Source organism: Plectropomus leopardus, chromosome 4 (assembly GCF_026936395.1).
Source record: "Plectropomus leopardus strain MGB_pleo_1.0 chromosome 4, ASM2693639v1, whole genome shotgun sequence".
NCBI classification, from domain to species: domain Eukaryota; kingdom Metazoa; phylum Chordata; class Actinopteri; order Perciformes; family Serranidae; genus Plectropomus; species Plectropomus leopardus.
The window spans coordinates 39,600,001-39,621,736 of record NC_142179.1 but is presented as its reverse complement, the minus strand read 5'-3'; the positions used below and the strand labels follow the sequence as shown (position 1 = coordinate 39,621,736).

General features: G+C 40.4%; 1 protein-coding gene across 4 annotated transcripts in view; it reads right to left on the bottom strand.

Moving 5' to 3' along the window:
* Positions 1–21,736, bottom strand: part of tncb (tenascin Cb) — a 178,990-nt gene that overhangs the window by 13,987 nt on the left and 143,267 nt on the right. For all 4 annotated transcript variants that reach the window (XM_088077260.1, XM_088077262.1, XM_042488001.2 and 1 more), the window contains 9 exons: positions 20,976–21,119; positions 19,879–19,998; positions 19,420–19,563; positions 17,406–17,536; positions 17,181–17,313; positions 15,862–16,013; positions 14,551–14,647; positions 13,993–14,154; positions 4,476–4,639 (listed from right to left, as the gene is read on the bottom strand). In XM_088077260.1, coding sequence (XP_087933386.1) covers positions 4,476–4,639; positions 13,993–14,154; positions 14,551–14,647; positions 15,862–16,013; positions 17,181–17,313; positions 17,406–17,536; positions 19,420–19,563; positions 19,879–19,998; positions 20,976–21,119 — 1,247 coding nt within the window. The remainder of the gene's footprint in view (positions 1–4,475; positions 4,640–13,992; positions 14,155–14,550; positions 14,648–15,861; positions 16,014–17,180; positions 17,314–17,405; positions 17,537–19,419; positions 19,564–19,878; positions 19,999–20,975; positions 21,120–21,736) is intronic.

Below are 21,736 nucleotides of genomic sequence, written 5' to 3'. Positions count from 1 at the left end.
AATACAGGACATGACTTTGACAGTAGTTACAATAAGCTTCATATTATGTAATTATTGTTGATATGTACATCAAATATTTACTTTAGGTGTTAGTGGGCCAAAACAATTTCTTGTCTAATCTTCCGTGAGAAAATAGTGACATACAGATCGTAAAACTCATTAGATGTGTTTGCTGCTCTGAAATGTCCTGTCTATTTAGAGTTACAGCATTAACAAAATACTCACAAAAATGCATCACATTTATCTGGCATCTTTCAGCAATATCAGAAGTGACTGCGATTTTCATGGAGGTTCGTGCAGTCCTTCTGCTGACCCTCCTGCAAATGGAACAGAACATGGGTAGTTAGAGTGAGGATTGCCTGTTTACAATACAGAAATTCAGCCTAGAGCAAAACAGCTAGCTTGCAGCATTCCTTGCTGTACCAGACTACGCTGTGGTATTAGATCTAGCAAGAATTTTCATGTCAACGAGACTTTCTAAATGCATTCAGCTTTGCAGTGGGGACTACCCCTGTTGATAATAGCAGCACCAGTACCAGCAACTTTATCTTTTAATTTGACAATAATTGTACAGTGTGTGTAAAGTCTCTCCTAACTAGGAAAGGCCAGACGAAAATAATCATCTGATCTGCAATGTCATCCACTTGGCTGTAAAGTTACTGCTGTCACTGACTTTGTTTTTTGCTGTGCAATAATGAAACACGTACTATACTATAACTATAAAGATGAACCGGTTTAGCAGTGCTTACATTGCATCTTATGCATCAACATCTGTATATATTATATTCACAGCTGCTAAATTGTACAAATTCACCAACACTCTTACAACACAGTGTGTATTATCAGATCAATAACAACCTCAACAATTTGTGGTTTCATATTATTGACTGTAAAATTCCAAAATGTTGTCCTTCAATGTTTATTGCACTCTCACTGAACTGCAGGCGATGTGCATGAGACAAGTCTAGGGAAAGTGTCAAGAAATGTTACACTGTTCTAAAGAGGGAAGAGGATGAAAGTGAGACACCAAGCATTCATGCTTTTTTCCTAAAGCTACCATCGCATGCACTTCTATATATAACCAGAAATAATTACAGGCTGGTGTGGTAAGGCACATGTTTTGCATGTACACACACAAACACACACTAAATAATTACATAGGCTTATGTAACTAGCTACTGATTGATAGCAAGTTGGTAAACATTCAAAGCTACATACGTAGTACAGCTTAGCTTTACTTCTAACTGAACTGATGATATCCTCACAACAGAACACTTAGTACAGCACAGACAATAGATATGTTCAATACTTACACTTCATTTGGAATCCGGTGACAAATGCCGCCGTTGTTTACGGTGTCCGATTTGGGGCACTCCTTAGGCGCTGAGCTGCTACTCAAAAACCCATTAGCCAATGGGAACGCAATGCTGAAAAAAACTGTCCTTTCAAGATGTTTGTTTTAGAACTTTAAACAAAAGAATACGCCGGGTTCACACTTGTACACTGGAACAAATGCACTCATTTTCCATGGGCCACCGATTGCTTGCTTTTTGTGCCCTTGTTGAGCCACTCACAATGGACGCAAATGCAGACTTCAGACTGACAATCTGCAGTGTCTTATCTATTTTTTTCATGAGCCGTGAGTGAATCTGTCAGGAAAATGCACTAAATGCTCTATTATGAACAATATAAAGGATAGATATGATATGAATGATTTTATCATGATGAAAAATATGCATCCAATGCTTTCAGAATGTTTGTCACTTGTGTCTACAAAGAGGGAGGCAGACAAGCAGACACACACTGACAGACAAGCTCACAGAGATGCATACAGACACACATATACACACCCACAGACGCAGATGCACAGCCAGAGACATGGAGGCAAGCTGACTACTTTGGAGAATGCGCTGCCGGTATAAACAGCCAGGCGACTGCTGACAGGCAGCTGAGCTACAATTAACATTTCAGATCAATGTGAAGCTGGTGTAAAACGCAAAGGCTTTTTTGTTTCAGTGAGTTTTATTTTCTCTCATATTCTTACTTTTGTTTGATATTAAAGATGTTTTGTTTGATTAAACTGGCAAAAAAACTAATTCCAGGAGAACAGGTAATATATGAGAGGCCCATGTGGAGGTCCTCAGCCATGTTGCTGTCACAGATTCACATTACAATAAAAGCAACCCTATCTCCTCACAACAGCATCAATATTAGACAGTTCTAAGACCAAAACTTATGTCCAATACTTTCTACAATATGAATGTGGCAGCTATGGTATGGATCAGTTTGGGAAAAATTGTGGTTGTGTAAAATAAACTGACTAGTGCATATGTAGGTTTGATTTAGGCTTAAGACAAGGTGTAAAGGGACCGTTGACCCCAAAATCAAAAGTACATAGATCTTCCCTTACGTGTAGTTCTGGTGATCAATCTGAACTGTTTTGGTGTGTGTTGCTGAGTGGTGGAGACTTCAGCTGTAGAGATGTCTGCCTGTTTTCTGTGGGAATTTTTGCCCATTTATCCAGAAGAACATTTGTGAGGTCAGACACCGATGTTGGAGGAGAAGGCCTGGCTCACATCCTCCATTCCAGTTCATCCCAAAGGTGTTTGATAGGGTTGAGGTCAGGGCTCTGTGTGAGCCAGTCAAGTTCTTTCACACCAAACTCTTCCAGCCATGCCTTTATTGACCCTGCTTTGTGCACTGGGGCACAGTCATGCTGGAACAGAAAAGGGCCTTCCCCAAACTGTTCTTACAAAGTTGGAAGCATAGAATTGTCTTGGTAAGCTGAAACATTAAGATTTCTCTTCACTGGAACTAAGGGACTTAGGCCAACCCAAGAAAAACAACCTCATAGCATTATCCCTCCTCCACCAAACGTTACAGTTGGCACAGTGCAGTCAGGCAGGTAACATTCTCCTGGCATTCACCAAAGCCAGACTAGTCCATCAGACTGCCAGATAGAGAAGTGTGAATTGTCACTCCAGAGAACACGTTTCCACTGTTCCCGAGTCCAGTGGCGGCGTGCTTTACACCACTCCATCCGACGCTTGGTATTTTGCTTGGTGATGTAAGGCTTGCATGCAGCTGCTCGGCCATGGAAATCCATGCTATGAAGCTCCCGGTGCACAGTTTTTGTGCTGATGTTAATGCCACAGGAGGTTTAGAACTCTGCAGTTATTGAGTCAGCAGAGCTTTGGCGACTTTTGCGCACTATGCGCCTCAGCACTCGGTGACCCTGCTCTGTAACTTTATGTGGCCTGCCACTTCATGGCTGGGTTGGTGTGGTTTCTAAATGCTTCCACTTTGCAATAATACCACTTACAGTTGATCGTTAAAGATCTAGGAGGGAAGAAATTTCACAAACTGACTTGTTGAGAGAGTACCACGCTCGAATTCAGTGGGCGGCCAATTAGAACGACCAATTCTTTCACAAATGTTTATAAAGGCAGACTGCGTAGCTATGTGCTTGATTTTATACACCTGTGGAAATGGGACTGAATGAAACCCCTGAATTCAATGATTAAGAGCTGTGGCCTGATACTGTGGTTCACATAGTGTAGCTCAGTGGTGTTAGGAGAGCTAGCAGTAGATGAACCCATCCTTTTGCACAGTGATACAATTGGCAGGTGTAGTTCAGTGGAAAGAAAACACTTACTACATGAAATTGCTCACAATCTTGAGTAACTGGGTCGTGATTTCTGGAAAATGTGTTTAATTGCCACTTTGAGCACCACAAACCAAGTGCTGATTTATGTTGTTTCATTCACTGTGATGGAGATTGGTGATTGTAGTGAGCAGAAAGTTTGCAGTGGAGATTGCTTTGTTTAATGTGTTACATGAAAAAGTATGATAGTTGAGCTTCCCATGTGACAGTGATGACACTTAAAGTAAGGGACAATGAGTGACAAGGTGTCCATTATCAGGAATTAATGGCTGATTTGGAGGCCTGAACTGTTCGACGTGCAGTGGAAGCCGTTAAGACTAGAAAACTATTCAACCATTCTGTCCCCAAATCAATACCACAATCAATTTTCGTGTACAAACCATGCAGTACTGTCAACCCCTACCTGAACCCAACCTTCCCCTCTTTACATACGCTAACACACCTTCCTGCTTTGGCACTGAACATTTGCCACTGGATGTACATCAGCTTCCTAGCAATGCTGGAAGACAGCCTTTTTGTAAGACTTCAATAGTTTTGAAGTTTTAGTGCATATACAATATGTGAGAGTACTTTCTTTACTGAGATAGTTCCTAACAATATAACAGTGTAACAGTGAAAGGAAACCAGTGGAAATCCCTCAGTGACACGGAAAACCCATTAAAGATACTAAGAATCTCACCCCTTCAAATGCAGATGAACCATCTCCAGGAACCCTCAAAATACCTTTACCTCAGGGAGCCTCAGTGACCCCAGGAAGGCCCTAAGGGTCAATTTTAGGACATAGAGTAATTGCTCTATAGACATGCTGTACCTTGCTGTGACTGTTGTCTCCATATCGTCCCATGAGGTTGACACGGTGGCAGTTTTTATACCAGAAGGCTCCTTTGTAGGACAGGGCACAGTTGGTGACAGCAATGTCATTGTCATGATCGTAAGTGGAGAATGGGCGGCCATGGTGGTAGGTCATAGAGTCGCCTTTAAAGAAACACAACATTGTATTAAAATGTTAATCTTCTTAAGTTTAGGTTTTAAAATGAGGGAGTGTTTTACGAAGATTCTAAATGAATGATAATATTGAACAAAAAAAAATCCTAAAAAAATATTTTAGAAAGAAAGCCTTTTGAAAAGCTCAGAAATGTATTAAATATAATAATAGGAATTTTTAAATACATTTGATACATGTATTTTTTAAAAAGACAAAACTGTACAAAATGAAGAAGAAACCCAACTCCTCACAGAATAATAATATTAGGAAAAAAAGAAGGAGAGAAATTATTTTAAAGTAATTTATTATGTATGATAACAATATACTATATTTATGTACTATGGCTTCTTTTTACTATTTAATTTTCCTAGACTTAGTTTGTCAAAAACATTTTTCATAGTGCTGCAGGTATGAGCCCTCTTAAGTTTCAGTTTTTAAAATGATTGAGTGTTTTACAAAGATTTTAAATGAATGATAATATTGAAAAAAAAAATCCTAAAAAAATATTTCATAAAGAAAGCCTTTTGAAAAGCTCAGAAATGTATTAAATATAATAATAAGAACTTTTAAATACATTTGATACATATATTTTTTAAAAAGACAAAACTGTACAAAATTAAGAAGAAACCCACCTCCTCACAGAATAATGATATTAGGAAAAAAGGAAGAGAGCAATTATTTTAAAGTAATTTAATACGTATGATAACAATATACTATATTTATGTTCTATGGCTTCATTTTACTATTTAATTTCCCTAGATTTAGTTCGTCAAAAACATTTTTCATAGTGCTGCAGGAATGAGCCTTAAAACCCAGCAATGAGTCAGCATGTTAGCACTCCTGTTTATGCCTAAAATTAAGTCTGTGGTTAACACAAGCTTAACTCATTGAGTGCCATTGACACATATGTCAAAGTGTGTTTTCGGCGGCTGGCACAAGGGGGCACTCTCACGCTCCCTATGTGTAATTTTGAGGCTGCTGGGATCTGAGAGCAGAGCGATCTGTACGGAGGTGATTCGAAACTACAGCAACAAAGCTACATCAATTCAATATCGGCATAAAATGCCCCCCAAAAAACAAAGAGGGTCAAGTTGCCAGTTTTGCCAGCAGACGCTGGAAGAAACTATCATGAATCTCGACTTGACTGAGTGTCCCACAGGGTCCGAAGCGTTTACTTTGAGACAATCAGAGTGTTCAAAGCAGGCCCGGTCGCCCGAATAGTGCAGGTAGGAATAATGGAATAGGACTCTGGTTCTATTTTGTGGGTTTTCTGTCTCTGAACTGGGGCCATGATTTGTTGCATTGTGCTGTACTTTGCTCATTTACACATTTACACACATTTGTAATATAGTTTTCAGATGTCTTTTATGACACTGAAGGCAAAATTATAACATTCAAATCACTGTTTTGCTTGACAGACTCCCTTTCACAAAAATGTATTTTCTCAGCTTTCTAGAAAAAAAGCTGTATTTTTGATGAAACTAGCCTCTATTCAACTTCCCATAAATCAAGAATGGAACAAGGTGCAAACAAACGTTTTTTTTCCATGATGAAGAAGGGAGTTTCTTCTTTCATTTAAGCTATTCTGTGTTTTTAGTCTTTGTACAAAATATTCTGTGGGTCTTGAAAGATGACTCAAAATGGCCAGAAAAGCTGGCACAAGCCACTTTCCATGATATAATAGAGCTGGCACTCAATGAGTTAAAGACTTTCACGTTTTGTGCTACAACATAAAATACGTCAGTAAATACCCCACTCCTGAATTTTGAAACTTTTACATGTTCTTAAAAAGGTGGTTGCTGGCAAGTGACTGAATGAGATTATAGAATGTCACCATGCTGTGCTCAGCTTTACAGCCTTGCCGTGTTGACATTGAAGTCATGTGACTGTGGGTTGTTTTTGACATATCAACTTTTTACTGCTGCAATTGCATTTACACTTACATTAAACATTAAAAGTGGTGTTCATTTCAGAAGATTATCTTGCTGAATAAAACATGTAAGTATCATATGTTTGAAACAAAGCTTATTTTCTGCAAAATCCAGTGGAAAAAAAAAATGTTGGCCTACAAAAACAACATCACTGCTCCTTAATGTCATCAAATTGCATTCTGAATCCTGTAAAACACTTTCTGTATTTAGTCACTCCTGAACCCAAGCATGTGACCATGTAGGTCAGCTTGAAAGAGCTTGACAAAACCATTCATCCATCCATCCTGTATACAATATTGTTTGGAATATAAAAAATATCCTATTTCAATTGCAGTGGGTTTAAAATTGAAGTTTGTAAATAATTTGTTTAAAAGATGTTTTGATTTCAGAGGGAGGGATTTAATATCCTAGTGCAGTGGATGTTTATATCGTTTTCAATGAAATGTAAATGGCTGTTACTGCACTTGTATAGTGTTTTTTTAATCATTTTGACCACTCAAAGCCCTTTCACACTACATGTCTCATTCACCCATTCACAAACACATTCACGCATAAGGTGCCACCTGCTACTCAGTTTGAAGTTATTCATAGACACTCACACACCAATGTAGGTGCCATCGGGAACAATTTTGGGCTCAGTATCTTGCCTAAGGATACTTTGGAATGCAAACCGGAAGAGCCAGAGATCGAACTACGAACCATCTGATAAGAGGACAACCCGCTCTACAGCCACCCCATATCATATGTATATAATTGTTCATAGTGGCAATAAAAGTTAAAGGATAAGTTGCAAAGCACAAGGTAGATTCATTGTCATTTTTTTAAACGTTCTTCTTTAGAAGAAATGAAATTCTAATTAATCTTGCTCCATCTTTTTGGCGTTGAAGGAGGAGTTGAGCGTCACAGCCTGGAAAAAGACACTGCTATGTAGTCTGGTGGCTCGGCATCAGATACCTCTGTACTTTTTCCAGATGGCAGCAGGGTGAACAGGCTGTGGCTGGGGTGGCTGCTGTCTTTCAGTATCCTTTGGGCTCTGTGCAGACACCTCACTTCACCAACAAAGTCACTGATGCTCTGTAGATGGGAACCAGTGATGTTCTGGGCAGTTTTAATCACCCGCTGTAGACCCTTCCTGTCCTGGGCCATGCACGAACCATGCTAGTTTGTTTTGTTTCCAGTCAGTATTTTTTTCGTTCTATTTTTTCTTTCTATTGCTTCTCTGTAGAAGTTAATCAGGATCTTGCTCTGGAATTTAGCCTTCCTAAGTTTCCATAGGAAGTAGAGCCTTTTCTGTGCTTTTTTAATCTGGGTGGTGATGTGTAATGACGAAGATAGGTTCTCAGTGATAGTAATTCCAAGGAACCTATAGCTGTTCACCTGCTCTACCTCAGCTCCACTGATGTAATCTGGGGTATGTCTCTTTGTCTCCTTCTTTCTAAAATCAACAATCATGTCCTTGGTTTTACTGAGGTTGAGCAGTATGTTGTTCTCTGTGCACCACTCTGCAAGATTGTTGATTTCCTCCCGGTTTGAACTCTCATCGTTGTTTGTAATACGGCCATCGATGGTGGTGTCGTCTGCATACTTCACATTAGAGTTCTCCTGATGTCTGGGAGAGCAGTCATGGGTGCACAGTGTGAACAGGAGGGTGCTGAGCACACAGCCCTGGGGGGCTCTGGTGTTAAGCACTAATGTAGAAGAGGTGTGACTGCATGGGGTCTGGGGTCTGCATGTGAGAAAGTCCAGTATCCAGTTGCAAAGTGTTGTACTAAAGCTTAGAGTGTTAAGTTTTCCAATCAGCTTCATGGGAGAGATTGTGTTGAATGCTGAGTTGAAGTCAACAAACAGCATCCTGATGTAGCTGTTCTTATTCTCCAGGTGAGTGAGGACTGAGTGAAGAGCAGTAGATATGGTGTGCTCTGTGGATCTGTTGGTTCTGAAAGGGATGGCTTTATGAGTTTCTTTGAAGATAAAATTGTAACTATTCGAGATAAAATAGATCACCTCTTGCCCTTAACTGACCTGACCTTGGACACAGGTAGTTTGAATAAGGCAACATGGCCTGGAATTTATTTTGACCGTTTTTCCCCCATTGACCTTCGCTGACTCTCTAATTTGATTTCCACATCCAAGCCATCAACATGCCCTTTAGACCCCATCCCAACTAGGCTACTTAAGGAAGTTTTACCCTTAATAGACAATTCTTTATTAGATATAATCAATGTGTCTTTATTAATGGGCTATGTACCATAGTCCTTTAAAGCAGCTGTCATTAAACCCCTTCTAAAGAAGCCCACTCTCGATCCAGAGGTTTTAGCTAACTATAGACCGATATATAATCTTCCCCCTTACGTCTAAAATCCTTGAGGAAGTGGTTGCTCATCAACTTTGTGACTTTCTTCAAGATAATAGTTTCTTTGATTTTCAGTCAGGTTTAAGAGCTCATCATAGTACAGAGATGACACTAGTAAAAATTACTAATGACTTATTGATTGCCTCTGATAAAGGTCTGGTCTCTGTCCTATTCCTATTAGATCTCAGCGCCGCATTTGACACCACTGACCATCAAATCTTACTGCACAGACTGGAACAGTTAATTGGCCTTAAAGGAACGGCACTAAGCTGATTTAAATCATACTTATCAGATCATTCCCAGTTTGTTCACATCAATGACCAATCCTCTGTGCATACTAAGGTCTGCTTTGGATTGCCACAAGGTTCTGTGCTTGGACCAATCCTTTTTACTTTATATATGCTTCCCTTCGACAAGAAAATTAGAAATCACTCTGTAAATTTCCATTATTATGCTGATAATACACAACTGTATCTATCTATGAAACCAGATAAAACTAATCAGTTATCTATACTTCAAACATGTCTTAGGACATAAAAGACTGGATGAGCTGTAATTTCTTGATGTTGAATTCAGACAAAATGTAATTTCTCTTGATGGCATTACCTTGGCCTCTAGCACAACTGTAAGAACCTCAGAGTTTGATTTGATCAAGATCTACCTTTTGCCTCCCATATAAAACAAACTTCTAGGACTGCTTTCTTTCACTTGCGTAACATTGCAAAAATTAGACATATCCTGTCCCAAACAGATGCCAAAAAATTAGTACACGCACTGGTTACTTCTAGGCTGGATTACATTACTCCCTATTATTCAGTTGCCCCAATAAATCTCTTAGGTTTCTCCAACTGGTGCAGAACACTGCTGCACGTGTTCTAACAGGACCCAGGAAAAGGGACCATATTTCTTCTGTTTTAGCTTCTTTGCACTGTAAAATCCAGGACTGAATATAAAATCCTCCTCTTTACTTACAAAGCTCTAAATGGTCAGGCTCCATCCAATCTGTCGCAGCTCATAGTTTCTTACCAACCCTCAACATCACTGCGCTTTAAAAACGCAGGGTTACTTGTTATTCCCAAAGTCTCCAAAAGTAGGATGGGATCCAGAGCCTTCAGTTACCATGCTCCTCTTTTATGGAACCATCTTCCAGTTTCCCTCAGGGAGGCAGACACCGTTTCCACTTTTAAGGGTAGACTTAAGACCTTCCTCTTTGATAAAGCTTATAATTGGGGTTGGCTCAGGTTGCCTGGACCAGCCCCTAGTTAAGCTGACATAGGTTAATCTGCTGGGGGACTTTCTATGATACACTTAGCTCCTTTTTCCTTCTCTTGCTACCTCAATCTGAAAATGCTCATGTGTGTTTACTGCATTACGCGAACTCTGTTGCCTCTCCGGAGCATTCTCGCTCCCTTAATTCCTAGTTTTCCGAGATTCTAACTGCAATCTTGGCTGCGCCTGATAGTGGTAGTAGCTGTGCTGGTGCTGCAACCCTGACTTTGGTCGTGGTCTTGCTGTGGCTGCACTGATACTGTGCCCTCGGCTCGCCCTGATCGTGGACTTGGTTTTGCCATTGCTGTGGTCCTGTCTGAAGCTACGCCTGTGTTTGTGCTTGATGCAACCTTCTACTGCCATTATTATGAGCCATGCCTCCACTATCCACTATCACTATCAATATGGGACTCTTATCAACACCCTCAATATTATCATAGAGTGCATTTAGTAATTTTACACCTATCATTATTGTAATATGACATGCAACTGTTTTCATTATTGCTGTGCATCTATCCCCCTCCCCCCCTCTCTTTCCCTCTCTCTTACTCTTTCCCTTTTGTCATAATTGTAATTCAATTGTTATTTACGACATCTATTGCTCATCTGTCCATCCTGGAAGAGGGATCCCTCATCATCCTCTGCTGCTCTTCCGAGGTTTCTTCCTTCCCCCCCATTACAGGGGTTCTTTTTTGGGAGTTTTTCCTTAGGTGATGTGAGGGTCTAAGGGCAGAGGAATGTTGTATGCTTTAAAGCCCTCTGAGGCAAACCATGTTTTGTGATAATGGGCTTTATAAATACACTTGACTTGACTTGACTTCACTTGACATGACTTGAAAGCATACTGGTGAGGGTCCAGGCTGGCAGGGATGTTGTCTTTGATGTGCTTAAGAACCAGTTTCTCAAAGCACTTCATTAGGATGGGGGTATGGGCCACAGGGCAGTAGTTAGTAAAACAGCAGACTTTTTAGGTTCAGGGATGATTATGGCTGTCTTGAGGCAGGAGGGAACAGTCTCTCGTGAGAGTGAGTTGCAAAAAATATCAGATATAACATTAACAAGCTGATCAGCACAAGGTTTTAGTATACGTCCAGGAATGTTGTCCGGGCCGGCGGACTTGTTTATATACACTCTCAGCAGAGGTCCGTTTCACAAAGCAGGTTTAGTGAAAACTCTGAGTCTGTTAACCCTGAAATGAGGGAAACTCTGAGTTTTCCGTTTCAAAAAGGGAGGTAACTCAAACCAGAGAAAGAAGTGTAACTCTAGCCTGTTTCACAGAGAGGGGTAACTTAAGCTCTCGGTCAGTTACCGTAGTAACAGACTCTATGAACCTAACCTGGTCGGGACCAGGTTTTTCTCAATGAACCTCGAGTTTCTCTCAGTCTCCGCCCTCTTTCAGCCACATACGCTCTTTGATTTCCTCATTCATTCATTCAGTCAGCAGGCGAGTGTCGGAGTATAGTTCTGCCGTCTGTCAAAATGGCATGCCCTTTCATCAATGATCCAGTGGATGAAGGAGCAGCATTACTGCGCAGAGAATTAGGCCTAAATATTCGTCGGGAGATTGTTTTCAGACCGCGGATAGATGTTCTTGCATTTCTGGACAGTTATCTTTTTGAGCGGTACCGTTTCACATCACAGTCCATATTATACATACACAACCTAATCCGTCCTTACATTTGCAACATTACCAACCGCAGTCATGCTCTCACATCCCATCAGATATTGTGTGTTGCGCTGTGGTTCTTTGCAAATGGCAGTTTCTTGTATAATGTCGGAGGTGCAGAGCATTTAAGCAAGACAACTGTATGCAGGGCGGTCAGAAAAGTGTGCCTGGCCCTGAAACGACTTTTACACATCTTTGTCGTTTTCCCTGGACATAAACCTGTCAGAGCCATGGGGAGCATGGGGATGGGGATGTGCACAAATGAAATAAAATTAAATAAATTAATACGCTACCATTCAAACAGTTTTCCCCTGTAGTAGTATTGTCATTGCAAAGGACTACATTTAAACTTACGCATTGACCCGGGCAGCAATGTTCTCCCACGCCGTCTCCCTCTCTTTTGCAGCTGCAGCGGTGTTGCACTTCTTTCTATAAACGTGTTCAAACTCCGCATATAAGCGCATTAAAATTTCCAATTCGAGTGGGGTGAAGAATGCAGCCCTCCGCTTCCCTGTTGCCATGGTGACTCGTTGAATCGGGGCTCCATTGATGCTGGCTTTTTATAGTTGTGGTGCACGCGCTTAACTCCAGGTGAAACTACTCCGAGTTGATTAAACCAACTCAAATCAGCTCTTCTGGAACCGGAAACTCAGAGTTTCCTGTCTCAGAGTAGATCAACTCAGAGTTCAGGGTTACACTCAGAGTTTGTTGAACCTGCTTTGTGAAACGGACCCCAGGAGTTTTCTCACATCTGCTGTGGTCACTGAGAGTGGGCGGTCCTCTGGAAGCAGAGTGGACTTCACAGCTGAGTCCTTATTGAGGATGTCAAAGTGAGCGTGAAATGTGTTCAGCTTGTCCGGCAGCGTGGCATCACACATGATTGGGGCGTTCCTGCTTTGTAGCCTATAACAATTGAATCGCCTTCCACAAGGCTAATGACATTCTATTATTTTTTCTTAATTTTGTTGGGACCTGGGAACTCCACATATGATTTGTTTATTTGGACAGTGTGCCACATGTCCTATGAGTTCCTTCTTCAAAATGGCTACTGTTGTCCTCTTTGTTCCTTAAACAAAGAACAGCCATTTGAACTCAACTTCCTAGACTGCCTCATGTTCTGACATGTATGTGTTAGATTCTCACATGGATCCATCTTCAAACATGATTGGTTCACTAATGTGACCCCCTGCAATGTCACACAGCCAAGAAGAGAAGCTTCTGCTGATCTTGTGGCACACTAGAAGTACTGGAATCCCCTTTTCTTCAGCCAGCAATCCAAAGAAATCTTGGCAAGTAACATTTTGGGCATAGCATTACGACATAAGAACAGGCTGAGCAAGACTGTTAGTTTGTGTTTGTCAACACACACACCTTCCACCCCCCACACACACACACACACACACACACACACACACACACACACACACATTTACACATCCATACTATTTGTCTATATTAGTAGTTAGGATATATTGTGTGTTTTGGTTTTTGCTTTCCTTTTTGAATAAATCTTTTTGGAATCATTTTTGCTGTCTGCTTAATATTGTGTTCCAAATTGACAGTTGAGTGTATTTTGAGACTGATATAAGTGATTGGCTATCATTTCTCCCTATTCGGAAATGGTGCCACACAAGGTGATTTAATGTAAATTAAGTCACATTATTTAACATAATTAATAATTATTTTATAATTATCAAGTAGTTATGATAGCCATACTTTTAACATTTGGTGACCCTTGCGTGAAGCCTAATCACATAAAGGGTTGCCCCATGTTAAAGCCAAATCCCTACAATTTCATATTAGAAGTAGTGTGTGTGCAGCCTGATACATCCTCAAGCTCTGTTGTTGTCAGAAACACATCAGTGAGCCACACTGTATCACTGAGTGATACTCATTCATTACCATAGACACATCTCCTTTTCCTCCTGTTTGTTTTGTAAAAACAACAGTGAGCAGCTGTTTTAGAAATTTAAAGCATCTTTAAAAAAACACAAATATGTACTATATGATTTTCTTCAGTAGGAGCTAGTGGGTTTGGAGCTGAGTGCCACAAATATGACAGGAAAGTCCAGGAGTATTAAGAGATAGACATGTTTGGCTGCAGGCTACAGAAGTCAGCTTTACCTGCAGTTCCACTGTATCCTCCTACATGGACTTTGTAGCGGGTCCGTGGTTCAGAGACAGAGAACTTGTCATACTGAGCATACGCTGTTTCTCCCTTATCTCTCAGGTCGACTCGCAGCTCATACTGACCTCCAGTTGTGATCTTATGTAAGTTGGAAAGACCTGTGTGAAAGAGGAGATGCTCAAATAATAACAATTCAGTGGTGAGTTTGATGAGATTTGAAGTGCCAATATATATTCAGTAAGTATCTGAACGCTGATCCCCTTTAGTTTGATTCAAGCTTCAAACGTAGCTATTTGATTCAATTATTCATAATGTTAAATAAAGAAAAATAATTAAGTGAATCAATGTACTTAATGAACTTTTGTAGAGTCTGATAAAAATCAATTATTGGAACACAATGAATACATCCTCACACAAAATGGATGCCATTGCAACACAGGATGCTATGCGTTTTGTATAAAACACCTTCATTACTAGCTGAATGTACTGATATATGGCTATGTCCTTATGTGTGGTTGAATTGTGCATAGTACTCGGATGTTTCTTTACATTACCCAGCCAGAATTCATCATTCATGTCACCAAAGCCAGCTGTGTAATTCTTCCAGTTGCGGAAAAATTCCAGTCTACCACTCTGTCGTCTGAGGAACACCTGAATGTGAAAGACAATAGTGAAATATACTGTATATTCAATGACAACAGTAACACTTTACAATAAGGGTACATTAATTACCATCAGAAAATGTAGTATTAACCATTAACTAACAGTTAACTAATATGTCAAGTAATCACTTCCTGATGGTATTCATTTATATTAGGTGGTAATTAATACATTACCTAATAGATTATTAATAGTAACAACCATAACAAGGACAAATTAATTAACATTAAATAATGGAGTGATAACCATTAACTAACAGTTAACTAATGTGTAAAGTAATCATTTATTAGAAGTGTTTAAGTTAATTATACTGGTAATTCATACATCATTTAATAGTCTACTAACAGTAACAACCATAACAAGGACACATTAATAAACATTAAATGTAGTGTAGTGATTACCACTAACTAATAGTTAAATGTAATCATTTACTAGTAGTATTCATGCTAATTAGAATTAATTTAAGCGTTTATTACCATTAACAATAGCAAGAACACATTTAATGGTATTAAATATTGAAGTAGTAGTAACCACTACCTAGCAGTCAATAAATAATTAACCAGTGTTGAGAGTAATCATTTACTGACTCTGACTCTGTCATGTTAATTAAGGTAGTAATTCATGCACTATTTAATAGTATATAAACAGTAACGATAATAAGGTAACATTAAAATTCATCCCTTAAGAAACACTTCATTAACACATACTGATGCTGAATAAGCATCACTTAACTATAATTAACCATTTATTAATGCTCTATGTGACCCTTATTGTAAAGTTGACAACATTCATCCCTTAAATAACATTTAATTAAAGCATAAAGATGCTGCATAAGCATCACTTAACTATAATAAACCATTTACTAATGCTGCTTGTGACCCTTTCTGTAAAAATGACAACATTCCTTCCTTTGAGTAACACTTAATTTACATAAAAAGATGCTGAATAAGTATCTCTTTACTATAATAAACCATTAATGCTGCTTATGAGCCTTATTGTATAGTTGGCAACATTCATCTCTTAAGTAACACATCATAGAATAGAGTTAGTGATAAGTCTTTGGGGATCTGTCACGATGAGTGACAGTTTTAACATTATAAATAGTCATGTGGTTGACAGTTAATATACAAATACTGATTAGTGCAGCTTTAAATATTCATACACAGAGAGCATATACTGTAAGTCACTGTTAGCTGCTGACTTACAATCCATCCACCTCCATCAGTGCTCATGTCACAGTAGACCTGGAGGGGCTGGCTCTCATCTCCACCCAGATAGATAGTGTACAGGTCAGGTGAGGTATCGCCATTCAGCAGCACCTGGGAACAGTCCCTGGGGTGTCTGTACAGCACACCAGCTACAAACACACAAAGCAGATGATCAGCATCAACGCAACCATGACACAGGCGCAGTCATAGACAGGACCACAACATCAGCACAACCATGACCATGAACCAGGTGCAGCCATGATCAGAAAAACCCACAAAACACTCAGACAAACACTCAGGAGATGGATATGATGGAATAATTAACAAAGTAAACTATACACAACCTGTAACAAGGTACAAGGTAGATTTATTGTTATTTTTCTTCAACGTTTTCTTAAAACTTGATACTAAATCCTGCTACATCTTTTTGGCATTGAAGGAGGAGTTGAGGAGTCTCACAGCCTGGGGAAAGGGGAACAAGTGACAGCTGATGAGACTGCTAAAATATACCCATACTGCTAATAACAAGGATTACATTTTAGGTTAATAAACACAGTCTCACTGTTTTAATGTCTTTGGAGTATGGGAGGAAAGTGAGGCACACCGGCCACCAGGAGCAACCCAGGACCATCTAAGGCGACACTACCAAAGTAAAGTAACCAAAATACCAAAAGATAAAGGTATATCATGCAGGACATTTCTTAAATACAACATACAGTAAGCCCTCTCGGTCATTACTTAAGTGTGGTGGTTTCTGTATCTTAAGGACATTTATGGGTGTCAACCTTTGGGTAGTGGTGTATGGCCCCCATGCAGTAGCAGTGCGAGGTCTGGACTCTATAAAAATGCAGCAACCTGCCCTCTCTCTCCCCACTCTGTGGATGCAAGCTGCAGGTTTGTGTATCTGTCTGATAGGTTAAACCACACACATAAGCATGTGCTTCAGGGGAATTCATTCAAAATCTGGTAATTCAGCACCTTCCTGTCGGATGTTTATAATTGCTTTAGAATGTACGTGAAGAAATGAGAAAATTATTATTAATTTTCTCTGATTTATTGTTTTGTTTTTGTGAGACCACTTCCTCTCTTCATTTACTCTCTAGCTCACTTGACCACCGCTGCTCTCTCAGTCTTGTTGAGTCGCAGAGGTGCCAAGTTTGAATGTTTGCAAGAGTGCAAGTGTGTGCAGTGAGTGCTTACAAACAGTAAGCCACAAATCCTGCATAGTATGCCTTTTGCTTCATGTGTAAGGGTATTGACAGACACAAAGTCCACCAAGGCTAAAATCTGCCTAGTGTCTACATGAGTCCACTCACTGGTGGTGAAGACAGTTGTGATGACTCTGCTTCTCTTGGGACCAGCAATGGCCTGCAGCTTGACTGAATACTCTGTAGAGGCGCTGAGCTGAGCCATGTTATAGGAGACAGCAGTGGGACTTAGGACCACCTCCTGAAAGAGGAAACGTGCATACATTTTTTTCCCAAACACATTGAATAGACTGAGTCTACTACTGAATCTGTGGGGTTCCGGAGTGTACTCACACGCACAGTGCCGTCTGAAGACTCAAAACTGAGGATGTACCCAGTGATGTCAGCGCGAGGTGGCTTCCACGTCAGCATACCATTTTCTGTCTGGATGTTACTGGCTACCAGATCCTGAGGGGCGTCCACATCTAAAAACATTTCAGATCTTAGCAGGTAAAATTTTCTGTCAGTTGCTCATTGCCTCAGCTGTTTCAGCCCCTTTTTGTGATTAGTGTTTTTAATTGTCTTTCATTGACATATTTCTACTTGACATCACATTATGCAGTCATTCATCTGGTTCATGTTTAAAAAAACAAAAACAGTATACCTGTGATATGAACAAGCTCTATCTCACACAGGAACAAGCTCTCTCTCCACTTGAACTCCAACAATGACAACACAGAGGCCCAATGAAAGCTGGCCAATAAGGACGTGCCTGCCTGAAATACTAAAAGCCAACAGAATATATAGGAGCCAACAGTATATGTAGGAGCTGTATGACGGTCTCTGCATGCTTTCCTTTTTAGTGACGGCAAATTGCTCATTGATCACCTTTGTCCATGGATGGAGTCACTGCTTTACTTTATCAGTGCCTAAGGCAGACTATGCAGAGAGCAGTATTCAGCAGCCTGCGACACCTGCTGGGCACTGCCCAAGTTGGGACACCAGCAGCAATGGGATCACTGCAGAGGCTTCGACAAGATGATTTGCTGCCGTTAGAGTGAGCAGGTGCTCCAGCTCAATAATGTCAAGACCCTTGTGTGAGATAGAAGAAAGGTGTCAATATTGTGGGATGCCCAGTAGCTCACCTGGTAGAGCGGGTGCCCCTATACAAAAGGCTATGTTGCTGCAGTGGCCGTGAGTTTGATTCCACTCTCAGCCCTTTGCTGCATGTCATCTCATCTCTCTCTTCCCCTTTCACTCTAATATAGCTTTCCTATAAAATAAAGGGAAAATTCCCTCAAAATAATCTAAAAAAAGGTTACAATACTGTAACCCTAGTTCTATTAACGTGGAACACATTCTCATCCCATCTCGTCAGAAGGTGCCGCTCTGTCAGTGATCTCCCACATATACTTGTATGTTTTAGGTATTCTTCTGCATCAGCTGTTTATGCTTCAGGATGCTGCTACCATGATGTCAACAAATGCACATGGTGGGATGACACAGCACATTGCCATGTGCTCACATTTAGACAACATTGCAGACCAACGTGATGGTTAAGATTAGGCAACAAAGTCAGGGATGGTTAGGCACATGTTAAGGTGTAGAAAAAAAAACCTTACATCCACACAGGAAGGGGGTTAGGGTTAGCAAACACTGGACTCCTGCATGTAAGCAAGTTGTTTATGGGATCCATTCACAAATGCACTTGCATTCCTTGTATTATGTCCTCATAAGTAGTGTTGCAACTTGACATTTCATGCACACGTAATCTGTTCCATCCACCCACGTTCTCAAATAATGCATATCATATGGACATGCCTGGTGCTATTAAGCTGTCTGCTGACATCAGTTCTCTTTGGACAAGTTCACAGCTAACGCTGTCCAGGTGGACACGGAAGATGGCTTTTGTCGCCACACTCTTATGCCGAAAGCACTGACAGAGCAAGTGTATTTGACGAGTTCAGAATGAGAACTGGCTGGGTCCTGTTGCTCCTACACTGCTCGCTGAACAAGGGTTACAGGATGCTGAGGCTATCATATGGCTCCTATGTATACTGTGGGCTCTGCATGCACTGAGGTAGAAAAGTCTTGATTAGTCAGCTACATTTATGCAGATTTAAGTGGGCGAATGCATGCTCGTAACTGGAGGAGAGTGTTACCCATTGAGTCAGCTTGTGCCAATAGAAATAGGGTGACAATGTCATACTCTCGGTTCCTCCTTTGGGTTATCTCACATTTTAAATGCGCTTTTGTTGATGTTGTTGTTATTTGTTGTAGTTTCAATGAAAAGTCCACTTGACTGCTTGGCTCCTACCTTGACTGTATTTGGCAAAAGGCCTTTTTTGATTTAGGCAAGAATGCTCACCAGTTGTCAACTCAGTTGTGGTGGCTGCACTTTTGGACAAGTTCCTCACAGCATAGACCTTCACAGTATAGTGTGTTGCTGGGGTCAGAGAGCTCATCTCAAACTCCACCACATTCCCTGACACACGCTCCATAACCGGAGCCACTGGAATGTCAAAAACAGGCCTTCAGTTAGGATCCAGGATAATGCTGATTGTAAAAGAGAAAGCAAACTGACAAATATGACTTTGATTAGTCTGGTTCACTCAGATATGATTGAAAATCTGCCCTTCCTTCTCATTAGTTCTTCATTAAAAGACAGTAATGATCATCTAAAGATCATCATCTCAACACCATCTTTAAACCAGATGGGGAAAGAAAAAACATTCATTTTATTTCATTTTTGACTACAGCATGTGTATTTATTAATATGTCACTGTGTATTGTTTGTGGTAGACATGCATGTGTATATACTAGATACCCGAGTCTGCACTGTAGGTAATGACGTAACCATCAACAGTAGCAATGGCGGGTTGCCAGAGCAGCAGAGCTTCACTATCTGTGATGTTGACTGCAGTCAGACCGCGGGGCTTATCCAGAGCTGTAACACACACACACACACACGCACGCACGCACACACGCACGCACGCACGCACGCACGCACACACACACACACACACACACATAGAACACAGTTATGTATTTACATATGTACAGAGTTACTGTGTTAAAAGGCAGATATATATATTTCCATTCACAGTTTCTTATTAGAAACTGTGAATGGAAATATAATGGAATAGCTGTATGTAGCAGGCTAAGTAACTAGTCATTACTTGCCTATGGTTGTCATTATCAGTAATTATATCATTTGAATTATTTTATTTCAGTACTATTTTATTTTTCCACTAGGACTGATCTAAAATTGTAAACGTGTGCCCCCTTGTTGGGCCCCTGCAGAGGCTGTGCCCCTTCAGCTCAGTCCCCGCAAACTTGAGCAGTGTATCCCACTTATTGCTGTGAGTCTGGTGTAAGCTTGTCCCTGTGGTAAGTCCCGTGTAAATAAGCTCTCTTTAACTGCTTAAAACATATTGTTTTGTTGTATTTTTTTTCCCATGTAACAATTTTGAAAACACTGCTGCTCAATGTCAGGTGTTTTGGCACTGATGTTATCTTGCTGTGAGGTAGTTTGTCATTTCACCACGTTGTGATTTTGCTAGCTTGAATGTAACACTGGCTTCAGAGGAAATCTTCGGTGTAACCTGGTTACCGACTGTTAGCTGAATGATTTCTTTCTGTGTTTTGGTTTTAATGGGAGCTTTTGTGATGATGAAGAATGGGAATGCGATCTAATACAATTCTGCGTTATCAGCTGTCCACAGTGTGCTGCCCCATGAATTAATGAAGCCAAAGAGAAAAGGTCTGTGCCTGGTTAATCACATAACGCAAGAGAGAATACACAAGCCGCATATAAGCAAATTATCACAGAATCACACAACTGACAAATCCAGGTAAACATACATGTTCCCATCTAGTCTTAAGAAAATTATGGTGTCCATGTACGTTTCATTTAAGTCGTACCTGTGGTAATGCTGTCTGATCCAGGCTCACTCTCACTCTGACCCTTGATAGCGACGACGGTGACCTGATAGGTGACCCCTGGGGTCAGGTTGGGCAGCACAGTCTGAGACTCAGAGCCGTTCACCATAAGCGTCTTAGCATTACCTGGAAGTGGAAACAGCATGTCATTTGGTGAATTAAGTACAAATATTTTAAGCTTGACTAGTAGATAATGATTATGGTATCACTTATGGTAAATGGACTATACTTGTATAGCGCTTTTCTAGTCTTATTGACCACTCAAAGCACTCTAACACTACATGTCACATTCATCCATACACACACACTGGTGGCCGAGGCTACCGTACAAGGTGCCATGTGCTACTCAGTAATCATTCATACACACTCACACTCCGTGACATCAGCAATTTGGGGTTCAGTATCTTGCCCAAGGATACTTTGACATGTTGTCTGGAGGAGCTGGGATCGAACCACTGACCTTCTGATTAGAGGACGACCCACTCTACCCGTGAGCCACAGCTGCCCTGATAACCTGATTGTTTTTATGTAAGATATTATAAGATAAGATAAGATAAGATAAGATAAGATAAGATAAGATAAGATAAGATAAGATAAGATAAGATAAGATAAGATAAGATAAGATAAGATAAGATAAGATAATCCTTTATAAGTCCCACAATGGGGGAATTCACATTGTTACAGCAGCAAGGTGTGTACAAAATAAGCATCAAACAAAGGAACAACATAAATAGAAAAAAACA